The sequence below is a fragment of the Capricornis sumatraensis genome, chromosome 9 (genome assembly GCF_032405125.1).
Source record: "Capricornis sumatraensis isolate serow.1 chromosome 9, serow.2, whole genome shotgun sequence".
NCBI classification, from domain to species: Eukaryota; Metazoa; Chordata; class Mammalia; order Artiodactyla; family Bovidae; genus Capricornis; species Capricornis sumatraensis.
Window position 1 is genome coordinate 31,660,196 of NC_091077.1, and position 24,299 is coordinate 31,684,494.

The window sequence follows — 24,299 nt, forward strand, 5'->3', positions numbered from 1 at the left end:
ATTTGGTGCTCAATTTTGAAAAGAATTTTGAGAATGTACATGTAAATATAAACGAGAGTCTAAAAGTGGAACAGCTCTCTTACATGCAATGTTCATTCCTTTGAAATGTTGTTGCCTTAGAGAAGAACTAACACCTATCTCTGCTCAAACTGTTCTAAAAAATTGCAGAGGGAGGAAAACTCCCAAACTCAGTCTACGAGGCATCACCATCCTGATAAACCAGACAATGATATCACAGAAAAGGAAAATTACAGGCTGATATCACTGATGAACATAGATGCAAAAATCCTCAACAAAGTTCTAACGGACAGAATCCAACAACACATTGAAAGGAACAAACACCATTATCAAGTGGGGTTTACCCAAGGGATGCAAGGATTCTTCAATATATGCAAATAAATCAAAGTGATACACCATATTAACAAACTGAAAAATAAAAACCATATAATCATCTCAATAGATGCAGGGAAAGCTTCTGACAAAATTCAGCACCCATTTATAATAATAATAATAAAAAAAACCTCTCCAGAAAATTTGCAGGAGGAATTTTTACCTCAACATAATAAAGGCCATACACAAGAAACCCACAGCAAACATTATTCTCAACAGTGAAAAACTAAAAGCTTTTCCTCTAAGATCAGGAACACTTACCACTATTATTCAGTATAGCTTTGGAAGTCCTGCTGCTGCTGTTAAGTCGCTTCAGTCGTGTCTGACTGTGTGAGACCCCACAGACGGCAGCCCACCAAGCTCCCCTGTCCCTGGTATTCTCCAGACAAGAACACTGGAGTGGGTTGCCATTTCCTTCTCCAATGAAAGTGAAAAGTGAAAGTGAAGACACTCAGTCATATCTGACTCTTAGAGACCCCATGGACTGCAGCCTACCAGCCTCCTCTGTCCATGGGATTTTCCAGGCAAGAGTACTGGAGTGGGTTGCCATTAGCCACAGCAATTAAAGAAGAAAAAGGAATCCAGACTGGAAAACAAGTAAAACTCTCACTGTTTGCAGATGACATGATGCTACACATAGAAAACCCTAAAAATACTGCAAAATAACTACTAGAGCTAATCAATGAATTTAGTAAAGTCATAGCATATAAAATCAATACACAGAAATCCCTCGCATTTCTATACACTAACAATGAAAAATCAGAAAGAGAAATTAAGGAAACAATCTCATTCACCTTTCCAACAAAAAGAATAAAATATCTAGGAATAAAATTACCTAAGGAAACAAAAGACCTACATGCAGAAAATTATAAGACACTGATAAAGGAAACCAATAACTACACAAACAGATGGAGAAATCTGCCATATTCTTGGATTGGAAGAATCAATATTGTCAAAATGACTGTACTACCCAAAGCAATCTACAAATCAATGCAATTCCTACCAAATTATCAATGGCATTTTTCACAGAACTACAACTAAACATTTCACAATTTATATGGAAACACAAAAGACGACAAATAGCCAAAGCAATCATGAGAAAGAAAAACCAAGCTGAGGTATCAACTTCCCTGACTTCAGACTATACTACAAAGTTACAGTCCTCCAAGACAGTATGGTACTGGCACAAAAACAGAAATATACACCAATGAAATAAGACAGAAATCCCAGGGATAAACTCATGTATACATGAGCACCTTATTTTTGACAAAGGAGGCAAAAATATACAATGGAAAAAAGAAAACCTCTTCAAAAAGTGGTGCTGGGAAAACTGGTCAGATACATGTAAAAGAATAAAATTAGAACACTTCCTAACAACACACACAAAAATAAACTCAAAATGGATTAAATACTTAAATGTTAAGACTAGAAACTATAACGCTCTTAGAGGAAAACACAGGCAGTACTCTCTGACATAAATCACAGCAATATTTTCTCTGACCCACCTCCTTGATTAATGGAAATAAAACAAAAATAAACAAATGGGACCTAATAAAACTTCAAAGCTTTTGCACAGCAAAGAAAGCCATAAACAAGATGAGAAGACAACTCTCAGAATGGGAGAAAATAACTGCAAATGAAGCAATGTCAAAGGATTAGTCTCCAAAATATATAAGCAGCTCATACAGCTCAATATCAGAAAAACTAACAACCCAATCAAAAATGGGCAGAAGACCTAAACAGACATGTCTCCACAAACAAAATATAGAGGTGGCTAATAAACACATGAAAAGATGCTCTACATCACTTATTATTAGTGAAATGCAAATCAAAACTACAATGAGGCATCACCTCACACCAGTCAGATTGGTCATCACCAAAAAATCTACAATCAATGCTGGAGATGGTGTGGAGAAAAGGGAATCCTTCTGCATTATGGGAAACAGTATGGACATTCCTTAAAAGAACTATAAATAAATCTACCATATGTCCCAGCAATACCACTACTGGGCATATACCCTGAGAAAAACACAATTCTAAAAGACACATGTACCCCAATGTTCACTGCAACAATATTTATAATAGCTAGGACATGGAGAAGGAAATGGCAACCCACTCCAGTGTTCTTGCCTGGAGAATCCCAGGGACGGGGGAGCCTGGTGGGCTGCCGTCTATGGGGTTGCAGAGAGTCAGACACGACTGAAGCGACTTAGCAGCAGCAGCAGCAGGACACGGAAGCAAACCAGACATCCATCGACAGATGAATGGATAAAGAAGATGTGGTACCATAAATACAATGAAACATTCCTCAGCCATAAAGGGAACAAATTTGAGTCAGTTGTAGTGAGGAGGTGGATGAACTTAGAGCCTCTTATACGGAGTAAAGTAAGCCAGAAAGAGAAAAACAGGAATCATATATTAACACTCACACATGGAATCTAGAAAAATGGTACTGAAAAACCTAGTACAGAATAGACTTGTGTCCACACTTGTTGTCTTGTATATGTATTGATACTATCATGTGTATCATCTATCGTGTGTAAAACAGTTAATGGGAAATTGTTATAAATACAGGGAGCTCAGCCTGGTGGTCTGTGATGACCTAGAGGGATGGGTTGGAGTGAGTGGAGGGAGGCTCAAGGGGGAGGGTATATATATACACAATGATGTGTTGGTTTCTGCCAGAAGCAGCATGAATAGATTGTAATGTACTGCTTATGGCAGAAACCGAAACATCATAGTAAAACAGTCTTCCATCAGTTAAAAATAGAAATCAAATTGACTAAAGGAACTCATACAGGTAGAAAGCTAGTAGCAGTACTTTTAACATTAACTCGACTTCAATTCTAGGTTTTACCTAAAGATAGAAGTCATAGAGGATCCTGCTGTGATGTATGTCAGAGTGTTTTGCCTATGTTCTCCTCTAGGAGTTTTATAGTTTCTGGTCTTACATTTAGATCTTTAATCCATTCTGAGTTTATTTTTGTGTATGGTGTTAGAAAGTGATCTAGTTTCATTCTTTTACAAGTGGTTGACCAGTGTTCCCAGCACCACTTATTAAAGAGATTGTCTTTAATCCATTGTATATTCTTGCCTCCTCTGTGAAAGATAAGGGGTCCATATGTGTGTGAATTTATCTCTGGGCTTTCTATTTTGTTCCAATGATCTATATTTCTGTTTTTGTGCCAGTACCTTACTGTCTTGATGACTGTGGCTTTGTAGTAGAGCCTGAGGTCAGGCAGGTTGATTCCTCCAGTTCCATTCTTCCTTCTCAAGATTGCTTTGGCTATTCAAGGTTTTTTGTATTTCCATACAAATTGTGAAATTATTTGTTCTAGCTCTGTGAAAAATACCATTGGTAGCTTGATAGACATTGCATTGAATCTGTAGACTGCTTTGGGTAGTATAATCATTTTCACTATATTGATTCTTCTGATCCATGAACATGGTATATTTCTCCATCTATTAGTGTCCTCTTTGATTTCTTTCATCAGTGTTTTATAGTTTTCTATATATAGGTCTTTAGTTTCTTTAGGTAGATATATTCCTTAGTATTTTATTCTTTTTGTTGCAATGGTGAATGGAATTGTTTTCTTAATTTCTCTATTTTCTCATTATTAGTGTATAGGAATGCAAGGGATTTCCATGTGTTGATTTTATATCCTGCAATTTTACTATATTCATTGATTAGCTCTAGTAATTTTCTGGTGGAGTCTTTAGGGTTTTCTATGTAGAAGATCATGTCATATGCAAACAGTGAGAGTTTTACTTCTTCTTTTCCAATTTGGATTCTTTTTATTTCTTTTTCTGCTCTGATTGCTGTGGCCCAAACTTCCAAAACTATGTTGAACAGTAATGGTGAAAGTGGGCAACTCTGTCTTGTTCCTGACTTTAGGGGAAATGCTTTCCATTTTTCACCATTGAGGATAATGTTTGCTGTGGGTTTGTCATATATAGCTTTTATTATGTTGAGGTATGTTCTTTCTATTCCTGCTTTCTGGAGTTTTTATCATAAATGGATGTTGAATTTTGTCAAAGGCTTTCTCTGCATCTATTGAGATAATCATATGGCTTTTATTCTTCAGTTTGTTAATGTAGTGTATTACACTGATTGATTTGTGGGTATTGAAGAATCCTTGCATCCCTGGGATAAAGCCCACTTGGTCATGGTGTATGATCTTTTCAATGTGTTGTTGGATTCTGATTGCCAGAATTTTGTTAAGGATTTTTGCATCTATGTTCATCAGTGATATTGGCCTGTAGGTTTTTTTTTTTTTTTGGTGGCATCTTTGTCTGGTTTTGGTATTAGGGTGATGGTGGCTTCATAGAATGAGTTTGGAAGTTTACCTTTCTCTGCAATTTTCTGGAAGAGTTTGAGTAGGATAGGTGTTAGCTCTTCTTGAAATTTTTGGTAGAATTCAGCTGTGAAGCCATCTGGATCTGGGCTTTTGTTTGCTGGAAGATTTCTGATTACAGTTTCAATTTCTGTGCTTGTGATGGGTCTGTTAAGATTTTCTATTTCTTCCTGGTTCAGTTTTGGAAAGTTGTACTTTTCTAAGAATTTGTCCACTTCTTCCACATTGTCCATTTTATTGTCATATAATTGCTGATAGTAGTCTCTTATGATCCTTTATATTTCTGTGTTATCTGTTGTGATCTCTCCATTTTCATTTCTAATTTTATTGATTTGATGGGACCTAATTAAACTTAAAAGCTTCTGCACAACCAAGGAAACTATAAGCAAGGTGAAAAGACAGCCTTCAGAATGGAAGAAAATAATAGCAAATGAAGCAACTGACAAACAACTAATCTCAAAAATATATAAGCAACTCCTGCAGCTCAATTCCAGAAAAATAAACAACCCAATCAAAAAATAGGCTAAGGAACTAAATAAACATTTCTCCAAAGAAGACATACAGGTGGCTAACAAAACATGAAAAGATGCTCAACATCACTCATTATCAGAGAAATGCAAATCAAAACCACAATGAGGTACCATTTCACGCCAGTCAGAATGGCTGCGATCCAAAAGTCTGCAAGCAGTAAATGCTGGAGAGGGTGTGGAGAAAAGGGAACCCTCTTACACTGTTGGTGGGAATGCAAACTAGTACAGCCACTATGGAGAAGAGTGTGGAGATTCCTTAAGTAACTGGAAATAGAACAATCGCACTACTGGGCATACACACCGAGGAAACCAGAATTGAAAGAGACACGTGTACCCCAATGTTCATCACAGCACTGTTTATAATAGCCAGGACATGGAAACAACCTAGATGTCCATCAGCAGATGAATGGATAAAAAAGCTGTGGTATATATACACAATGGAGTATTACGCAGCCAGTAAAAAAGAATACATTTGAATCAGTTCTAATCAGGTGGATGAAACTGGAGCCGATTATACAGAGTGAAGTAAGCCAGAAAGAAAAAACACCAATACAGTATACTAATGCATATATATGGAATTTAAAAAGATGGTAACGATAACCCTGTATGCGAGACAGCAAAACAGACACAGATGTATAGAACAGTCTTTGGGACTCTGTGGGAGAGGAAAAGGGTGGGATGATTTGGGAGAATGGCATTGAAACATGTATAATATCATATATGAAACGAATCACCAGTCCAGGTTCGATGCATGATATTGGATGCTTGGGGCTGGTGCACTGAGACGACCCAGAGGGATGGTACGGGGAGGGAGGAGGGTGGGGGGTTCAGGATGGGGAACACATGTATACCTGTTGCAGATTCATGTTGATGTATGGCAAAACCAATACAATATTGTAAAGTAATTAACCTCCAATTAAAATAAATAAATTTATATTAAAAAAACAACATTCAAAAAACTAAAAAAAAAGAAAGATAGAAGTCAACACATTCATATTTGTATTTATTAAAAACATTTAGAAATATAAAAAGAAACAGTCCTTTTAGTTGAATCAGAAGAATTGTGACAAGTAAAGGGCTTAGAGTCCACATTTAGAAGAACAGGAGATTTTTCTGTATTCATTAAACTCTTAAAATCCCATGATTCCAAAATGCTTTTATATAGAGAGACTTATTATATCCTTTTGTCCTAAAATTTCATTTTTCAGGCAGAGACTTTGGTTAGATCTAAACCTTGGATCTAACATTTCCTACTGATTGACCACAGGTATATTTTGACCCTTCTGGGCCCACTGTCTCATCTGTTAAATGAGATTATTATCATCTTAATGAGAAAGCTAATGTATATAAAGTATCTAACAAGTCAGCTACTAGTAGATGTTAGCAAGTATTAATTTGCTTCCTCTTATCCTTTAAAATAACTATGTTCTATTCCTTTCCTTTTTTCCATAGTGCCTGGCCAACTGTTCTGCCTATAACAGACATTTGGATTTGAGAAGTCCTTGAAATTCTGGCAATAACTGTCTGGAAATGTCACAGTTCTAGTGCCCAAACTCTATAGTTTTAAAACTCTCATACAAATATTAACTGGCTACTTAATCTTTCTAACCATTTCTGAATTTGGAAAATGAAGATACTACTAGTATTACTACACACACGTACACACATGCATGTATACACATGAATGTTTACACTTGAAATTAATGCTGTAAGATCAACTGAGATACTAGTGTATATGGAAGAACTAAGCAAGCTCTAAGGAGTTACACAAATCAGCTTGTTCTGCTCTATTCTGATGGTCAGACAGCTTCAAATGTATAAGCTCTATGTAATAGCCTTATACTACCTCTTTGGTCATCTTTAATTAACTTCCCTTCCTGTGGCAAACAAATCAGTCTTCTCTCCATGACACTCAGCTAACTTATTAACATATTTGATACAGAAGAACATTAATTCAATGGGAAGAATATCATAAATGAAATAAAACAGTAACAAAATAGCTGAAATCAAATAGCTCAGGAGGAATCTGAAACCATTCTTAAGCAAGGCAATTATCCCTTGGCTCTAAATCCTCAAGTGTTCCATCAAGACCTATAAAACAGAACCGTCTTCCTTTGTTCTTCTCTACCTCCCTTTCCTTCCTTTCATTTGGAGGAAGGTACTGAAAGGGCAGAAATGTAATGAAATTTTTTTTTTTTGCTTGACAACATTCCAGTTTGATCCAAACTTTCTATGTGTTTATGATACATCTCGTAACTATAAATCTAGTGATATGCAAATGAATTTACTATTCAGAAAATATAAATGATAAGCGAATACAGACCCATTTTTTTAGGATGACATTTCACACACTGGAAGGTTAAACAAAAGGTTGTAAATGAAATAAGATGCACTAAAGAAACCTGATTTTACAAACACTACACATACATTAACTAACAGTAACCTTCCAAGTGAAAATAATCAGATTGAAAAGTTCAAAGAAAAAAAGACAAAGATATATTATTTTGGATATTTTCAAGTTCCAATAAAAAAATACTGTCAAGCTTCAGAGCTGGAATTTAAATGGAAACATAATATTAGGCAACAAAAATAAATTGGTTTTTATTCCCATCATAGATTAAATATTACTGAGATACTCTTAGGGTGCAGCAACAAGAAAATGAGAAATATTCTGGTAAAAACCTTAAATTATTATTTTTTTAAACTCTTAAGAGAAAACAAATACATTCTACCATATTTTTATACAATTACCACTATTCTATTTAACATGTCATTATTTTTGTCAGAAACATATACACCAAATAAAAAAGTATTATAGAACTAAATTTTTTTCCTCTCTATAAATGAATGCTATGAAGTAAGAATATTTACTGTAGAATCAGGTAGAATCAAAATAAAGAAGCTGTAAAATCATGCTCCTGACATTTTGGTGTTGCTTTCCTGACAAGGACCCATAACAACAAAAACAAATGTTCCCTTTCCTCAAACATACAACAAGCTTTCATTTTCTGGCCTTCTTACGATAAAATGTTTTAAAATTCTAATCTCTAATATCAATTAATTGCAGAGAAATGAGTACTAGTGTACATAAATGTAGAGTTAAGAGTATTTTTTTTTCTTAAAGCTGTAATAGGAAAACTGTCATTTATAGTTGTAGATTCCAACACATCTCTCCTAGTAATCAATAAAACAAGCAGGCAGAAAGTCAGTAAAGCTGTAAATCATCTGTACAACACCATCAATCAGCTTGACTTAAATGACATTTACAGGACACTGATCTCAATATAATAATATTGTTTTCAAGTGCACATGAAATATCCACCAAGATAAGCCATACTCTGAACAAATAACATAAATACTAAAGTTAAAAGAATAACAATCATGAAAAGTATGCTCATGGATCATAAAGAAAACAAAAAAAGGTACTTCAAACCCTCTAACTGTTCAGAAATTAAACAATATCCATCTAATTAAACCATAGGTTAAAGGTGAAGTTTTAAGGGAAATTTAAAACATTTTAAAATCAAAGAAAATAAAATACAATATATCACATTTATAAGATGTAGCTAAAGCAGTGCTTAGAGGGAATTTTATTGCATTAAATGTTTATATTCGAAGAAAAAAAAAGAAATGTCTACATTTAAGCTTCTAAATTAAGAAACCAGAGGAAAGAGCAAGAACACACAAATACAAGTGGAAGAAATAATACAGATTATAGCAAACGTGAATAAAAGTGAAAACAGAAAATCAATCATTACAAAAGTCAGTTAATTCAAAACTGTTCCCTGGTGGAACTGTTACGTAGGCTTCAGCAGAATGGGCAGAAATGAAAAAGAGGGAAAAGCAAGAAGCAAGTGTAGCAAACGCAAGGGGTAGAAGATCTGTGTAAAAGTCCATGTAAGTAACTGTGAACCTAACAGTGGTGTACTCTTACTTAGCTCACTTCTTACTTCCTGAGCTTTGATTTCCTTACTTATAAAAAGGGGGTAGAAATAATTTCCATAGGACAAATGTAGACATTAACTCTTTATAAAAACTAGTATTTGGAAAAAATAAAAAATAAAAAATCTTTGTTCTAAATAATAAGATTAACAGACTAATTGCAATCTAGCACACAAATGCCACATTACCTTCAACATACTTTTTAAGGTCTCTGGAGGTGTGATATAAGAATAAAGTAAAATTCATTAGTTATCATAAAAATTTTTTGGTAGCAACAGTAGAGCTCAAATAGGGAAAATCATCATACACTAATATTAACTGGTTTATTCAAGGAAAAAAAGTTAAAAGAAAAAATGAGGTCAAGAATATAAATATGGAACTATTCCCCAAAGAAATTTAACTTACTGCAAAATTACCTTTTTGCAGATTTTTTCAAAGTTGATATCTTCACCAAGAGCAGATTTAGTTACTACATCAGGTTTCAACTCCTGTAAAAGAGTAAACTAATTTTAGTTATGAGCCTAACTTTAAACTGTCATTATATTATGAGCTGAATTTCTTCCTGTGTTTTGCTTTCAAGGACTGTTATTTAAAGAAATGATTACTTATTTTAATGATATTTCAGGACACTGGAAATTCTATCAATTTATAAAGAAAAGCCCATATTTACAGAGAAATACTTAATTTTAATCCTTGATATAAAAAATCTAAACCACAAATATTTTTCTACTCTGGAAAGGATTAATCTTTCATTTTAGAAAACTAAGAAACACAGAAAAACAAAGAAAAGTAAATAAAATTACTGGCAGTGTTTACATAATTATAATTTTATTATATATCCTTCTACAAGCTTCTTTCAGAGTTTAAGTTTGACATGCATTGCACTAAGGAATCGTCAGTACCAAAATCAGACTGATTCTATTCTGTCCAATCGAAGATGGAGAAGCTCTATACTGTCAGGAAAAACAAGACCTGGAGCTAACTGTGGCTAACATCATCAGCTCCTTATTGTAAAATTCAGGCTCAAATTGAAGAAAGCAGGGAAAACCACAAGCTTATTCAGGTATGACTTAAATTGCTTACGCTTATACAGTGGAGGTAATGTATAGATTCAAGGGACTAGATCTGGTAGACAGAGTGTATGAAGAACTACGGACGGAGGTTCATAACATTGAACAGGAGGTGATGGCCAAAATCATCCCCAAGAAAAAAGAAATTCAAGAAGTCAAAGTGGTTGCCTGAGATAACCACTGAGAGATAAGAGAACTGAAAGGCAAAGGAGAAAAGATATACCCAACTGAATGCAGAGTTCCAGAGAACAGCAAGGAGATGTAAGAAAGCCTTCTTAAGTGACCAATGCATGACAACGCTGACTCAATGCACATTTTCAGCAAACGCCTGGAGATAGTGAAGAACAAGGAAGCCTGGTGTTCTGCAGTTCATGGGTCGCAAAGAGTTGGACACGACTTAGTCAATGAACATCAACAATAGCATAATTCAGTGTTTTGGGTCAATTCATTTTTAACTTAATTTTAAATATAACCATATCTCCTATGACATCATACAAAATTTTTAAATGGTGCTTAAGTAACACTGTATAAATAGAAATGCTATGCCATAACTAGAATTTTGGTTCAGAACTATCCTAATTAGACACTGAGGAATTTAATAAATCAAGCAGTTAATCTGGTAATAAAATATAAATTATGAAGTTATTCTTTCTTCCCTATAGTTTTATTCAGAAAAGATCAGGAACTGCCTTTCAGAAAAGACTCCTTGATATGTTATTCCAAATGGAGAGCAGCACCTCAAATGTTAGTATTCCTTTAGAAGATAAGATGAAACCTAACTGACAGCCTTTTTCAATTCTTCTAAGTCAGCTATGCAGTCTACTTGTGAAATTCATGGTAAACTGCCAAGACTTTTGAATTGTTGCTCCAAATTCTAAATCTGTATCCATTCTGACTCAGTATATCTAATATACTTTTAAAGGAAGAAGTCTTAAGAAACCATTTTCATTATTCTTGGTTTGGATTTAGCAGTTGTAATGATAGATTATAATCTAGCCACAAAACTCAATTTACTCATATTGTAAGAATAAATTATCCTTCAAATTGATTATGAAAGCCTGTTGCTATAGCAAAATTCACTAGGGCCTAACAGATCAGTAATATAAGCTACAGGGAATAGTATAATCTTTTTTTTTTTTTTTATACAAGATCTGAAGTAATCCATAGTTTTCAAAGAAAGCCTTGGATGATGGGAATTTTTTACTGCAGTAAATGGGATGGGAAGTTGTGGCTGTAGTACCTCACCTGACAATTCAGCTACTTTCTTCATTATAAATGCATGGCTTCCCATAAGAGTTTGAAAAGCATGTAAGATTGCAAGCTTTGTACATAAAACTCCAAAAAGCCCTCATTTAGGTAAAAAGTAGAGAACTCTAAAAGACAAGTGGTATTTAGAGGCTTGGTCATGAAAGAGTTTCAACAATTTCAGCTTTCAGGCTAGCTATTCAGAAATTGACGTATAATCTAACCAGCATCTTGGGAACACTTCCACTTCAAGTACATGGGAAGAAGCTAGCTTGAACATGGTTAGGCAGTAAGCCATCTGGTCAAAAGGTCCGAGGAACAACATAAAAAATTTGGGGAATAATTTATGCTTATGTTAATCTTGTCTTTCATTTCATTTTCTTGATGGGAAAATGGAATGAAGAGCCTAGAGTATAAGTTTTTCAAGGGTGAGAATGGTTTCTTACTCATCTTTGAGTATCTGATCCTAGTACAATGACACATTTATTCAACAGAAGTGGACCAGGGCGAAGAAATTTAAAATGCTTATTCCTCAGTGAGAGGTCAGTAAAGTCTCTTATCAACAGAAAAGTCAAATTCAGAATTTCCAAAGAATTTTTTGATGCCAATGTGGGCTTTTTCTTTAGAAAAGCAAAGAAAAGACAAATACTAGAAAAAACTACAAGGACCCACTAGAGTATTTGTTTCAAAGTAGAACATTACTGCTCAAAAGTATTCTATACTACCTTAATTCTTAGGTATAGCAGGAAAAGGCTAAATACTACTTAAGAACTCACTGAAACATATAGATACATTGTGAATGGCCAGAAAACCACACTAGCTAATAAGCCAGGTAGGTGCCATAAAAGAAAAGACTTCATACCAACTCAAAAATTAAGATTCATTTCTAGACCCAGGAAAAGACACTTTTACACAACAGCTCTGTTCCTATTCCAAAAACATTATACATACTCAGTGTAGAAAGGCTGTATGATCCCCTCATGCACTGGACTTAAACATAGTGTTAGTCACTCAATCGTGTCCAACTCTTTGCAACCCATGAACTGTAGTCCACCAGGCTCCTCTGTCCATAGAATTCTCCAGGCAAGAAGACTGTGCCATTCCCTTTTCCAGGAGATCTTTCTGACATAGGGATCAAACTCGGGTCTCATGCATTGCAGGCGGATTCGTCAATGTCTGAGCCACCAGGGAAGCCCTCAACATGGTTAAGAAAATACTAGTAAAAATGTGAGAGAAAAGACATCATTTCAGTGCTTATATGATAATTTTGCACTATGCCATTTATAGTATTTGGGGTTAATGATAAGTAAAATGACTAAGATAGGAACACTTAGCTTTCTTTTATATAAAACTATTTCTAGTATCTTTTTTCAGATAAAAGTATTTTTCTTAAATTTTAGAGCTTTCTCTATTTTAAGTTGAATTTAACCATTTCAAAAAATTCTGCAACTTTAAATGCAGAACAAGATGCATTATTACAGATGGTAATTTGCAAATTTTATACTGAAGTCATACATTATGGACTCTGGGGGAAAAAAAAATGCCTAGGTATATTTCAACTTATGAAAAGAAAATGTTGAACACTTTTAAATCAAATAAATTTTAAATATGACCTAAGCACATTAAAAGGGAAAATGAATGACAATATTAAAATGCAAAACTATTCTCAATTAGAAAACCATGGAGAAAACAATGGGAAAATGAAGATATCAGAACTATGTAAAAGGTGTTAAATACTGAATACTTCACTAAACAAGTTTAAAATGAGTGAGAGACTAACATTATACTAGACAAGTAAAACTTGAGCATTTTACACAACTGTACAAAAATGCTGCAAAAATTTTTCACTAAAAAAAGATGTCTAAATTTATCGTTAAGTGCTTGAGAAATTAAAAATATCAATAATTTGCTAATCAAATGCTAAATGAACTTAAGCTTCTGAAACTGGGCCTAAGTAATTTTTCCTCCATACATTCCCTTAATGTTCACTTCCTTAATTTCCATCTTCTGACTTGTAAGCTTATTCATTAGTGAGTAGGGTTTGTTTTGACTTGTATAAGACACACATTTTTTTGCTTTTCAACATTCAATTCAGCTTTGTTTTCTAGCATCAGCATAACTTGTTTCTTTTATTTCAAGTTTCAAATAGCTATGATTATCTAAGCCTTCTTAAAGATGAAATAAAGCATTAACTACTTTACAACATATGAGTTACTACTGTTTATAAAACATCAGAATTATAAGGGACTTCAGCTATCACATAATTCTCCACCTGTGCAGGAAAGGGTTAAGTCAGCAGGCCTGGGCTGCTCCCACTGCACATTCCTGAGAAGGCCTAACTTCTTCAGGACTGGCCTTTGGCCAGTTCCTAGGAATTAAGTTCTGAGCCCTTGGGCCACAGGCTTACCAAGTTGATCAGGTAGTTTACCCTAGTAATGTGATTTATGATGACTATGTCTTCACTCTGGGGAGTTGGAGTCTGCATAGTAGGGAGGAGTCATGCAGGTGATTCATGTCTATGTGACTGGCTCCCAATAAAACTCCTGACACCAAGGCTCAAGTGAGCTTCCCTGGTAGGCAACACTTTGCAAGTGTTGTCATACATTTCTGCTAGGAGTGTGTCCATGCAACCACACTATACTGGCTGAGGGCATCTACAGGGTTATGCCTGATTTTTTCTAGACTTCCCTCATGGGCCTCTTCCTTTTGCTGATTTTAATCTGTATCCTTGAGTATAAATAAACTGTTATTCTGAGTATAAAAGTTGTTTTGTTTGTTTTTCCTGAGTCCTGTGAATCCTTCCAGTGAATCATTCAACCTTGGGGACCCTCAACCATTCAATTTTAAAAAGAGAAAATGAGAAGCCAATAAAGTTTAAGAAACTCATTAATTTAAACTAACATTGCTCAAGTTTCCCACATTAAAGACAGCCATTCACTAATAACCAGACCCAGCAGAATATTTCAGTTCCTTATTCCACAGTGCCAGATGCTACGGCTTTGCTTATACTCAAAAGAGCAAACTCAGTGGGAATTAGCTAATCTCAAATTTTGATTATTTGGCTATCTCCTTGTCTTTTTTTCTCTCCAAAGGCTTTCGTTTGAACAAATGAATATACCAACTCATAACTAAACATAAAACTAGTGTAACGTTGTCTCTGGCTGAGTGGGGAAAGTATGTTTGCAACCAAACTATTCTGTATCAGGTTGTGGAGACGGACACTAAGACAAAAAATAACTTGAAGGCATTAATCAAGCTGATGCTTTTAATTCCAAGAGACTCTCATTAAGGTTGGGCTTCTAATGTAATAAAATATAAAACATGTTTGTACTTTCCAAAATATGATTAAAACTGGAACATGATATCTTAGATTATGAGAGGTTAATCTCTAATACCAGGGACGTACAAGGTGCCAAGAAAAGTCTGGATTCTTGGACATATTTTTTGTCTATTTGGAAATGAAGCAATAAATGCATTTCTCTGAAATAAAGAATCTGAAATAACTCGTGAGAGAGCTATTGACATCCAAATTCATGCTTTTCCACAGATGGGAATGTCATTATGGTTACCCTTCAGTGACAACAAAAACCCTATTTCCTAAATACTGTTCTACTGTCTCCTAAATACAGCACCAGATGGAACTTCAATAAGGTTATACTCTGTCATCATATCGCCAAGGGATTTTTCCAAATAAAACACCTCTGTCTTTGTCCTTTACCTATTCTTGTGTTATCTATGGCATTTAATGGCATCTCCAGCCTCTGCTACTCAGGTTAGACAGCTCAGAGTCATCTGATACTGCGGGTCTCCTCGTCATGCCTCTGCTATGCTCCCCATCCCCCTTTCCACTACTCTGCTGTGGTGTCTGTTGAATTTAGTTCCCTCCTTTGGATTACCATTATTTTACCCACAGAATCAGAACTTCATTATGGATTGTGTGGGTTATAATAACGTAACTGAGTTTCCTGCCTCCACAACCAGTAATTCCAAGGACCATTATGTCACTGTCTTGAATACAGAAAGAAGCCCGAAACCTTTATTCTGGTGTTGAAATCCTTTCATTATCTGGTCTCGGTGCCTCTTTCTAACACTATAATACTCTTTTTCCATAAGTCTTATATGCATTCATTCAGCTTTACACAGAATTCCCTGAATAAGTTTCCTATTCTCCCACCCCAGTATCTTTGCTGTGTGCTTTAAAATTTTTTATTGCAAAATGCCTTTCTCTAACCAGTCACCTAGCTTTCTCACTCTCTCTCTCCCCAATCAAGATCTATTTATGTTTCAACTCTTTGTTTCTGAGTGTCACTGAAATGAAGCAAGGCTTCTTAGAGACATGGCTGATTAGAATCTAAGGCAGAAAAAAGTATAATCCATGCAACATTTTGTTACGCCAGGAAAGAAAATTGGGTTCTCTCAAAAACTCATAAAGGCAGCTTAGAAAGGATACTACTGGTCAAATTTGGGTGTCAGAAGAATAATGACAGCAAAGAATTATAACCACACTGACCATATAATTAGTTGTTTAAACCAGTACCCATTTGAGAGTGAAATGAGGCTCTATTAAAAATAATGCTGGGACAAGTGATGATTACCACAACACCAGGGAAATCTAGTCATATAGCCACCCTAATCATAATACTTGCCAATTTTTGCTATCTCCAAATGCTCTTTTTCTCCTAAAGCCACTTCAAGCAGACTTTTAACACAAATATCCCCATCAATCTCTTTTGTTTTCACTAATCTCCACACTGCTAAATCTAATGAGCAGACCTCAGCACTCCTCTTACTTGAGGAGCATCAGGTATATTTTAAGTGCCTAGAAAAGGGCATGTCATTTGGTAAGTGTTCAGAAATACTTGTTAACAGAATAGATACTAAAGTTATTTTTACCTATTAGGCATTATAAATTGTTAAACTAAGTATCTGTTATCTCAGTATTGGGTATAATATATACCAGATCTGCTAGTAAACACTGCTCTTGCTCAGGAGCTGAATGAACTACAAGAGAGTATACTTATAACTATGTCTTTCATTCACATTTGTTATTTTTTAATTTTCTAAGTTAAAAACAAAAAACCCCATGAATCTTTATCCATGACTACACTGAGATGTGAATCTACATCATTATCACAGATAACATAACTTCATTTAGGCAAACTAGTAAAATACTCTAAAAACTTTGTAACTCTTGATCCTACAAGTACTTCCTTTATAAATTCAAATAATAAAGCACAATAATGCCATATAAATTCAAGTCTCCATTCTCTAACCTGTGAAGTTACAGTCAGTCACTTTTTAAGAGTCAGTTTCATATTACAGGCAGTTTTTCTTGAGTCCTCAAAGCAGTACTAAGTGGTGCTCCTCCAATACATCTACCAGTAGATGTACTGTATTCTAGTGTATTGTATTCAATACACTGTACTGAAACTGTTTACATGTCCATGTCTCTCATCAGACTACAAGCTTCTCAAGGGCAAATGCCTTACTGATTTCTATACACCTGTAAATTAGCACACTATTTGGCATACAAAGTACAGACCTAGTACATTTTTGTTGAGCTGAAGTAAAGTACTTTGGCCATCTGGATGGTTCTGAAGTCATTATAAAAATGTGCAAACTCTTCAGGCAAAGTACAGTTCTAACCATACTAGGTAAAACTTTCATTTTTTGATCCTACAGTACAAAGTCAAAGAATAAGAATGATTTCTGCACTAGTCTAAAGTTATAAGGCAACATGGACAATGATGATGGACTGTGTGGTATGCTACGTCTCCAAAAGACCTCTGGTTCAGGAACTCTCTGTCACTGAATAGTTTTGGCCTACCTTTAAAAAAACGGTATTGAAGACAATGGCTATCTCAAATAATATTTTATCCATGCAAATTATATGGAGTAAAAGACTACAGACATTCAAAATCTTGAAAAATTAAATGTTCCTAGTATAGTACTAGGAACATTGATGTGGCATATTTTATTTAATCCCTACAGTAAATAGTTCAGACAGGAATTATTTCAAATTTTAAGGTGAAGAAACAGACTCAAGGACACAAATTAGTTAATGGTACAAAAACAGTATCAATCCAACCTGTTAAAAATTTCAAGAAATAATGCAAATGGCTTTATTCTTCTTCACTGTTAGAATTACACCTTTCCGCATTTTAAAAGTTACCAACTTACTGTTGATTTTAGTTCAACTTTTGAAATTAAAATTCTTAAATCCAAAATTCTTCAATAATAAAATCTCAAACATTAGCATTAGACGGAAAATAAGAAAAAGAAACAAAACGTTACCAAACAACTTTGATAGCGATCTATCTTCATTTTGATTAGAAAAATTTAATGGTGCTTTGCTATATCTCTTCAAATATCTGTTTATAATAGATGTGCACATTAATATCTGAAACATGTTACTATTGTGCAGAGTATCAGGCGCTGTTTAAAAATACAAATAACCAGAAAGAGTAGTTTTTAAAATAACATGCAAATGACCTGACATAACACAAGGGAAGATGTACTATAATATAGACTGTTAAAAACTATCACTTAAGAACTATACATATGAAGATGAAGTAGCAGGGCAATTTCTCCTCAGTGTTGTAGCTCTCAATGGTGGGAAAATAAAAAGATACTCAAATTACTGGGGACCTTTCTCAAATTGGCCAAACCTCCCATCCATTATGATATGCATCCCAGGCATGAATCTTTGTGCATTTATCCCCTACCTCCCCCAGTAAAACCACTGTTATAGAAGATGGTGAAGGCTGTGAAAATGATTCACTCTAGTTTTGTAAAGAGCAGGTAACAGGTGGTGAATTCTGCCTTGTTATCAAATAAAGCCCATGAAACTTAAAAACAGGACAATGTACAAAGTATGTGGAGGAGATACAATGCTGACTGTAATATGCAGACAAAAATGATCAGGAAGAGAGAGACCACCTGATAAAAACCTTTTAATACCCACAAGGAATTAGATCTGATCTGGTAGACAACAGGAAAAGCTAACTTAGGTTGCTTATTATGAGAATGATATAACAAAACAAAGTAGGTTTACTATTAGAAAATTTTACCAATTTCAGGTTTTTGCTGGCAGCCAGTTCAAAGCATTACTAAAGATCAACAAATAGTACAGTACTCGCCCCTTATCTGTGGCTTTGGTTTCTGCGGTTTCAGTTACCCACAGTAAATGGCAGTTCAAAAATAAAAAATTCCAGAAATAAACAATTCATAAATTTTAAATCATGAGCCATCACTCTGAGTAGGGTGATGAAATCTTGTGCCATTTTGATCTGTCCTGCCTGGTACATCAATCATCCGTTTGTCCAGGTTTCATGCTCATTAGTCATTCAGAAGCCATTTCCTATCAGACTGACTGCTGAGGTATCACAGAGCCTTGGAGCAGTGGCACTGGCAATTTGGATATGCCAAAGAGAAGCAGTAAAGTGCTTTCTTTAAGTGAAAACGTGCAAGTTCTTGATAATAATAATAATAAATCCTGTATTGAGGTTGGTAAGATCCACAGTAAGAACAAATTTTCCATCCATGAAATTATGATGGAAAAAAAAAAGAAATTCAAGCTAGTTTTGCTGCTGAGCCTCAAACTGCAAAAATCATGGATAAGTACCTAGTTAAAATGGAAAAGGCACTAAATTTGTGGATGGACAACAGGAACACAAAACACATTTCTAGTGATGGCTGTGGGCTGCACCAGAAAGCACTGAGCCTACAGGAAGACTTACTGCAACAGGTGACACTCGCTTTACTCCAAGTAAGGGACGATTACACAGATTCAGTAACAGGTTTGGATTGAAATATGTAAAAATTACTGGAAAGCTGCATTTGCCAATCAAGAAGCCTCTGCCACATTTTTGGCAGAGTTGATAAAGGAGAGAGATCAACATTCACATAACTTTTATTACAGTCTACTTTAAAATTGTGCCATTTTATTATTAGTTACTATTAATCTCTTACTGTGCCTAATCTGTAAACTAAACTTTACTGCAGGTATTTACATTTAGGAAAACACACAATATTTATAGGATTGGTTTGAAACTGTAAGTCACTCAGTCATGTCCAACTCTTTGCAACACCATGGACTGCAGCCCGCCAGGCTCCTCTGTCCACAAAATTTTCCAAGCAAGATTACTGGAGTGGATAGCTGTTCCCATCTCCAGGGGATCTCCCCAACACAGGGATCAAATCTGGGTCTCCTGCATTGCAGGCAGATTCTTTACCATACTAGCCAACAGGGAAGTCCATAGGATTGGATACCATCTGCCATTTTAGGCATCTACTGAGGGTCTTGGGATGTGAGCAGATAAAGGACTATTATACTGCCAACTTGACTTTCATTCATGTTTAAAGTTGAAGTTTTGTATTTTAAAAACAGAATTCATCTTTCAACTATAAATTATTTTCATCAAGATATGAAAATAATTAGACATGAAAATAATTATATATGAAAAATAATTACAATTTCAGTGTGCTAAAAACAACTTGTACAATTTGACAGTCCAAACATTTGCACTTCACTTAAAAATAGTAACTAAGCATAAACATCATCAAATAATTTAGTCAAATGAAACTCTAAAACCACCTTATCTCTCACAATAGAAACACGTTTTAGAAAACAGAATAGGACACTTTTATCCTCCTTTCCCCTGATCTAAACTGTTCTTGGCATATAAAATGACTCACTTCTGTCACATTCAAAGAGGCAGGCAGAGAAAATGAGATCAGTAATTATATCCTTAAAAAATTGCAAATAGAGCTACCTTATGACCCAGCAATCCCACTGCTGGGCATACACACCGAGGAAACCAGAATTGAAAGAGACACATGTACCCCAATGTTCATTGCAGCACTGTTTATAATAGCCAGGACATGGAAACAACCTAGATGTCCATCAGCAGATGAATGGATAAGAAAGCTGTGGTACATATACACAATGGAGTATTACTCAGCCGTTAAAAAGAATTCATTTGAATCAGTTCTGATGAGATGGATGAAACTGGAGCCGATTATACAGAGTGAAGTAAGCCAGAAAGAAAAACACCAATACAGTATACTAACACATATATATGGAATTTAGAAAGATGGCAATGACGACCCTGTATGCAAGACAGGAAAAAAGACACAGATGTGTATAACGGACTTTCGGACTCAGAGGGAGAGGGAGAGGGTGGGATGATTTGGGAGAATGGCATTCTAACATGTATACTACCATGTAAGAACTGAATCGCCAGTCTATGTCTGACGCAGGATACAGCATGCTTGGGGCTGGTGCATGGGGATGACCCACAGAGATGTTATGGGGAGGGAGGTGGGAGGGGGGTTCATGTTTGGGAATGCATGTAAGAATTAAAGATTTTAAAATTTAAAATAAATAAATAAATAAATAAAATTAAAAAAAAAAAAAAAGAGTAATTATATCAACCCAGAGACTCTACACAGACCAATTCTGCATTCTAAAATAAGTCAGAGTGAACAGATTTTTTCATTCTAGAGATTATTTTCTAACAAAATGGCTGGCTTTGGGGATAAAAGTTGACCATTTCTGAGTGGAATCCAAACATTTGTTTAAATGGGCATTATTTCGTGGCAAATTTATAGGGAGTAAACAAAATACTTAAACACCGTATTTAGAATAACATGTTGAGAATAAGAACAATTAGATAAGGTGAGATAATATATAGGTATTATTTTTTATTATTTAGTATGTATGTCAAAAAGAGGACAAAATTATACATTGGTATGAATATATTAAATGTACTTTACTCCTGAATTTTTTAAATCTACATACCTTTGCAACTTTAGATTTCTTAACCCAACAACAAAGAGTTAGGGAAACAAAGAAACAAACAAAACCTCAAATTTAATGAACAATTATATAAGCTCATAGCAAATATTCCCCACGGTGTAGCACCTAGAAAATGCATCAAAACGTGGGAAATTGTTACGGAAATTGTAGGTGCCTGAGGCAGTCTTTCCCTGTAATTTTAGAATTATGACTAAGATATAGGGATGTTCTAAAAGGGTTATAGGCATGTGTTAAGAAAGAGAGCAATCTTTAACTGAAAGCATAAGGAACAATCTTTCAAAGTCTCTAGAAAGTCACATTATTTGTTATTATAAGTTTGAATTCCTTCAAAGTATTTTCTCTAGAACCTTCAAATTTGAAGTAAACTTTTCCAAGGGCATATACGATAACAAAATACATACTCATTTCTTAATTATATTTCCAAGTGTTAATAGCTTAAGGAACCTGTATCAATAGGATGTTACATTCAAGTATGTTTTTAAAGTGACAGTGAAAGTTGCTCAGTCATGTCTGACTCTTTGCAACCCCATGGACTATGGACTACTACTACAGTCCATGGAATTCTCCAGGCCAGAATACTGGAGTGGGTAGCCTTTCCCTTCTCCAGGGTATCTTTGCAACCCAGGGATTGAACCCAGGTCTTCCGCATTGCAAGCCGATTCTTCACCAGATGAGTCACAAGGGAAATATAGTGCCAAACCGAGTAAGGAATAAAACTTTTTTGAAATATAATCACTGTTATCAGTACATAATCCCAAGGGAATTGATTATTTTGGTATTTAGCATCCAGGCATTATTTCTAAATATTAAATTTACACACAAAAGCCTTTATGGATAACAAGATATTCTGTATCTTTAGGAAGTCCCAACTATTCTAATTGTACCAAATTAAAAATGAATACTATTTTTCAACTCAAAGGAGCAATGATGATACAGTATTTCACCAGTATTTTTACTTTTCTATTAAAAACACAATGCAAATGCACATTTATCATACCTTTATCAATCTTGATAAAAAAAACTGTGTACTTAATTCTTAAGTTAAGAGAGGTTAGGTTAGTAGAGTGTTAAGAACACAGGTTACTGATATAGATAGATATAGACTGAAAAACCCTGGGCAAAGCAATTAACACTTAAATTCCCAGTTTTTATCTCATTAAAATGGGGTTAAACAGGAACCTTTATGAGTTTATAAGAAGATTACAAATAATACACGTAGATTGTAGCAAAAAATGTGACATAGAGCAAGTGCTAAATAATTAATAACTAAAATTATTAAGCTATTTATGAGCAGTATCCTTATATCTGAAATTGAGCTTTGCAGTGCTATAAATAATATGTAAATCTTGGATGTGAAGTTGTTACATGAAACACTATCCTTGCTGTCTAATTGGGATTCAATTAACTACTATCAAGGAAATCACATCAATTTGAAAAATCAGTAATTTTTAAATTAAATTTTCCCAAGAAACATTCCTCAACTAATTACTAGCTAAAAGCAATCTTTTGCTCTTCCATAATTTTCAAAGACCCTGTCATAACCTGGAGGTACGTGCAGATCTGTATGCTTTGTTCTTATGCTCTATTTACCTAGTCTACCTTTTTGAAAACAGAATCATATTTATTCTTCAGGTTCCAACTCAGTGCCACCCATTCTGTAAGATCTTCCCTAAGTCCTAAAAGTAATGAAATAAATTGATCCTTTCTCTAGGTTCTTACAACTCTTTGACTGTAACAGGGTATGGCATATGTTATAGAGATTAACATGCTTTTTCCCCAGAGAACAATGTGCTCCCTGACAGCAGAAATCTATTAATCTACATATATAATAGGCTCTAATTTAAAATACATTTAACCAACCTGAGTATATAATATGGAATTTATAACAGCTGTACTGTAAATTCCTAATTGTTTTTTTTCTTTATACTTTCTTCTTTTCTGGTTGCAAATTTCATGGGTCTTAAAGATATATGATCATTAATAAACTAGGATGCTATCTCAGATTGTGATTAACAGAAGAAAACTATAATTATTGATTCACTACAACCAAAATTCATAAGTTCTACTATATTTTAATATACCGAGTTTCAACGAAAATCAAGAATTTTAAAAAGTTGAGAATTTCTCTCTCAACCTCACTCATATATAAAATTAAAATGCCTTGTAAAGAGTTTAGTTTTTATAGAAGGGGAAAATAAAAGAACTATACATTTTCAATGCAAATTGCTAAAAAAACACACATTTTTAATTGAATTAGTCACTACTCAGGATTCTTTTTATTTCTGGGAAGACTACATAGTTTACTTAGTGGCAGGTAGAGAAAAAAATAAAATTCTTCACAGGCAAGAAAAACAAAGTTTCTCTTGTCACAAAATACTAATTGAACAGCAAACCATTAACACGAGGTATTCTAACATGGAAAAAAAATACAGAGAGAGCTTCCATTACAATAGAAATCTAGCAACATAAAATATATGTTTAAAGTAAAGAATTTAAATGTTTAAAAATAATCTGTCTCCATTTAACCCAAAATTCAGGTGATATCCCAGATGAATAGAAAGAAAACCTCATTAAAAGAAAAGTTATTTACTATCCTTATTGCTACTTTTCTCTGGGGCCCTTTGTCTCCCACTGGGTATTTCCAACAAAATATGCTGCACTATTTGCTCCTTTTCTCAATCACTGCATTATTCCATACTGGAATTAGGACAGTAGTATTGGTTGTCCAAATTTTTAAAAATTAATAGTTGAAAGGGGCTTTGGGTACTTTCACAGTTAGTTGGAACGTCATGCCAAGGTTGTAAGTTCAAATTTCCAAAATTACAAAACTTAAAAAATCAAATCAAAACAAAACAGAAAAAACAACAATATACATTCTGGGGAAAAAAACCTCATATGATACTCCTTCCTTCCTACCCCTAAATCCTGTTTACACACTAAGAAGCCT

The 24,299-nt window shown here is 34.5% G+C and overlaps 1 protein-coding gene across 1 annotated transcript in view; it reads right to left on the reverse strand.

Annotated features, from left to right (window-relative positions):
• Positions 1-24,299, reverse strand: part of SRFBP1 (serum response factor binding protein 1) — a 62,008-nt gene that overhangs the window by 15,936 nt on the left and 21,773 nt on the right. The window contains exon 4 of the mRNA XM_068981276.1: positions 9,634-9,705. Coding sequence (XP_068837377.1) covers positions 9,634-9,705 — 72 coding nt within the window. The remainder of the gene's footprint in view (positions 1-9,633; positions 9,706-24,299) is intronic.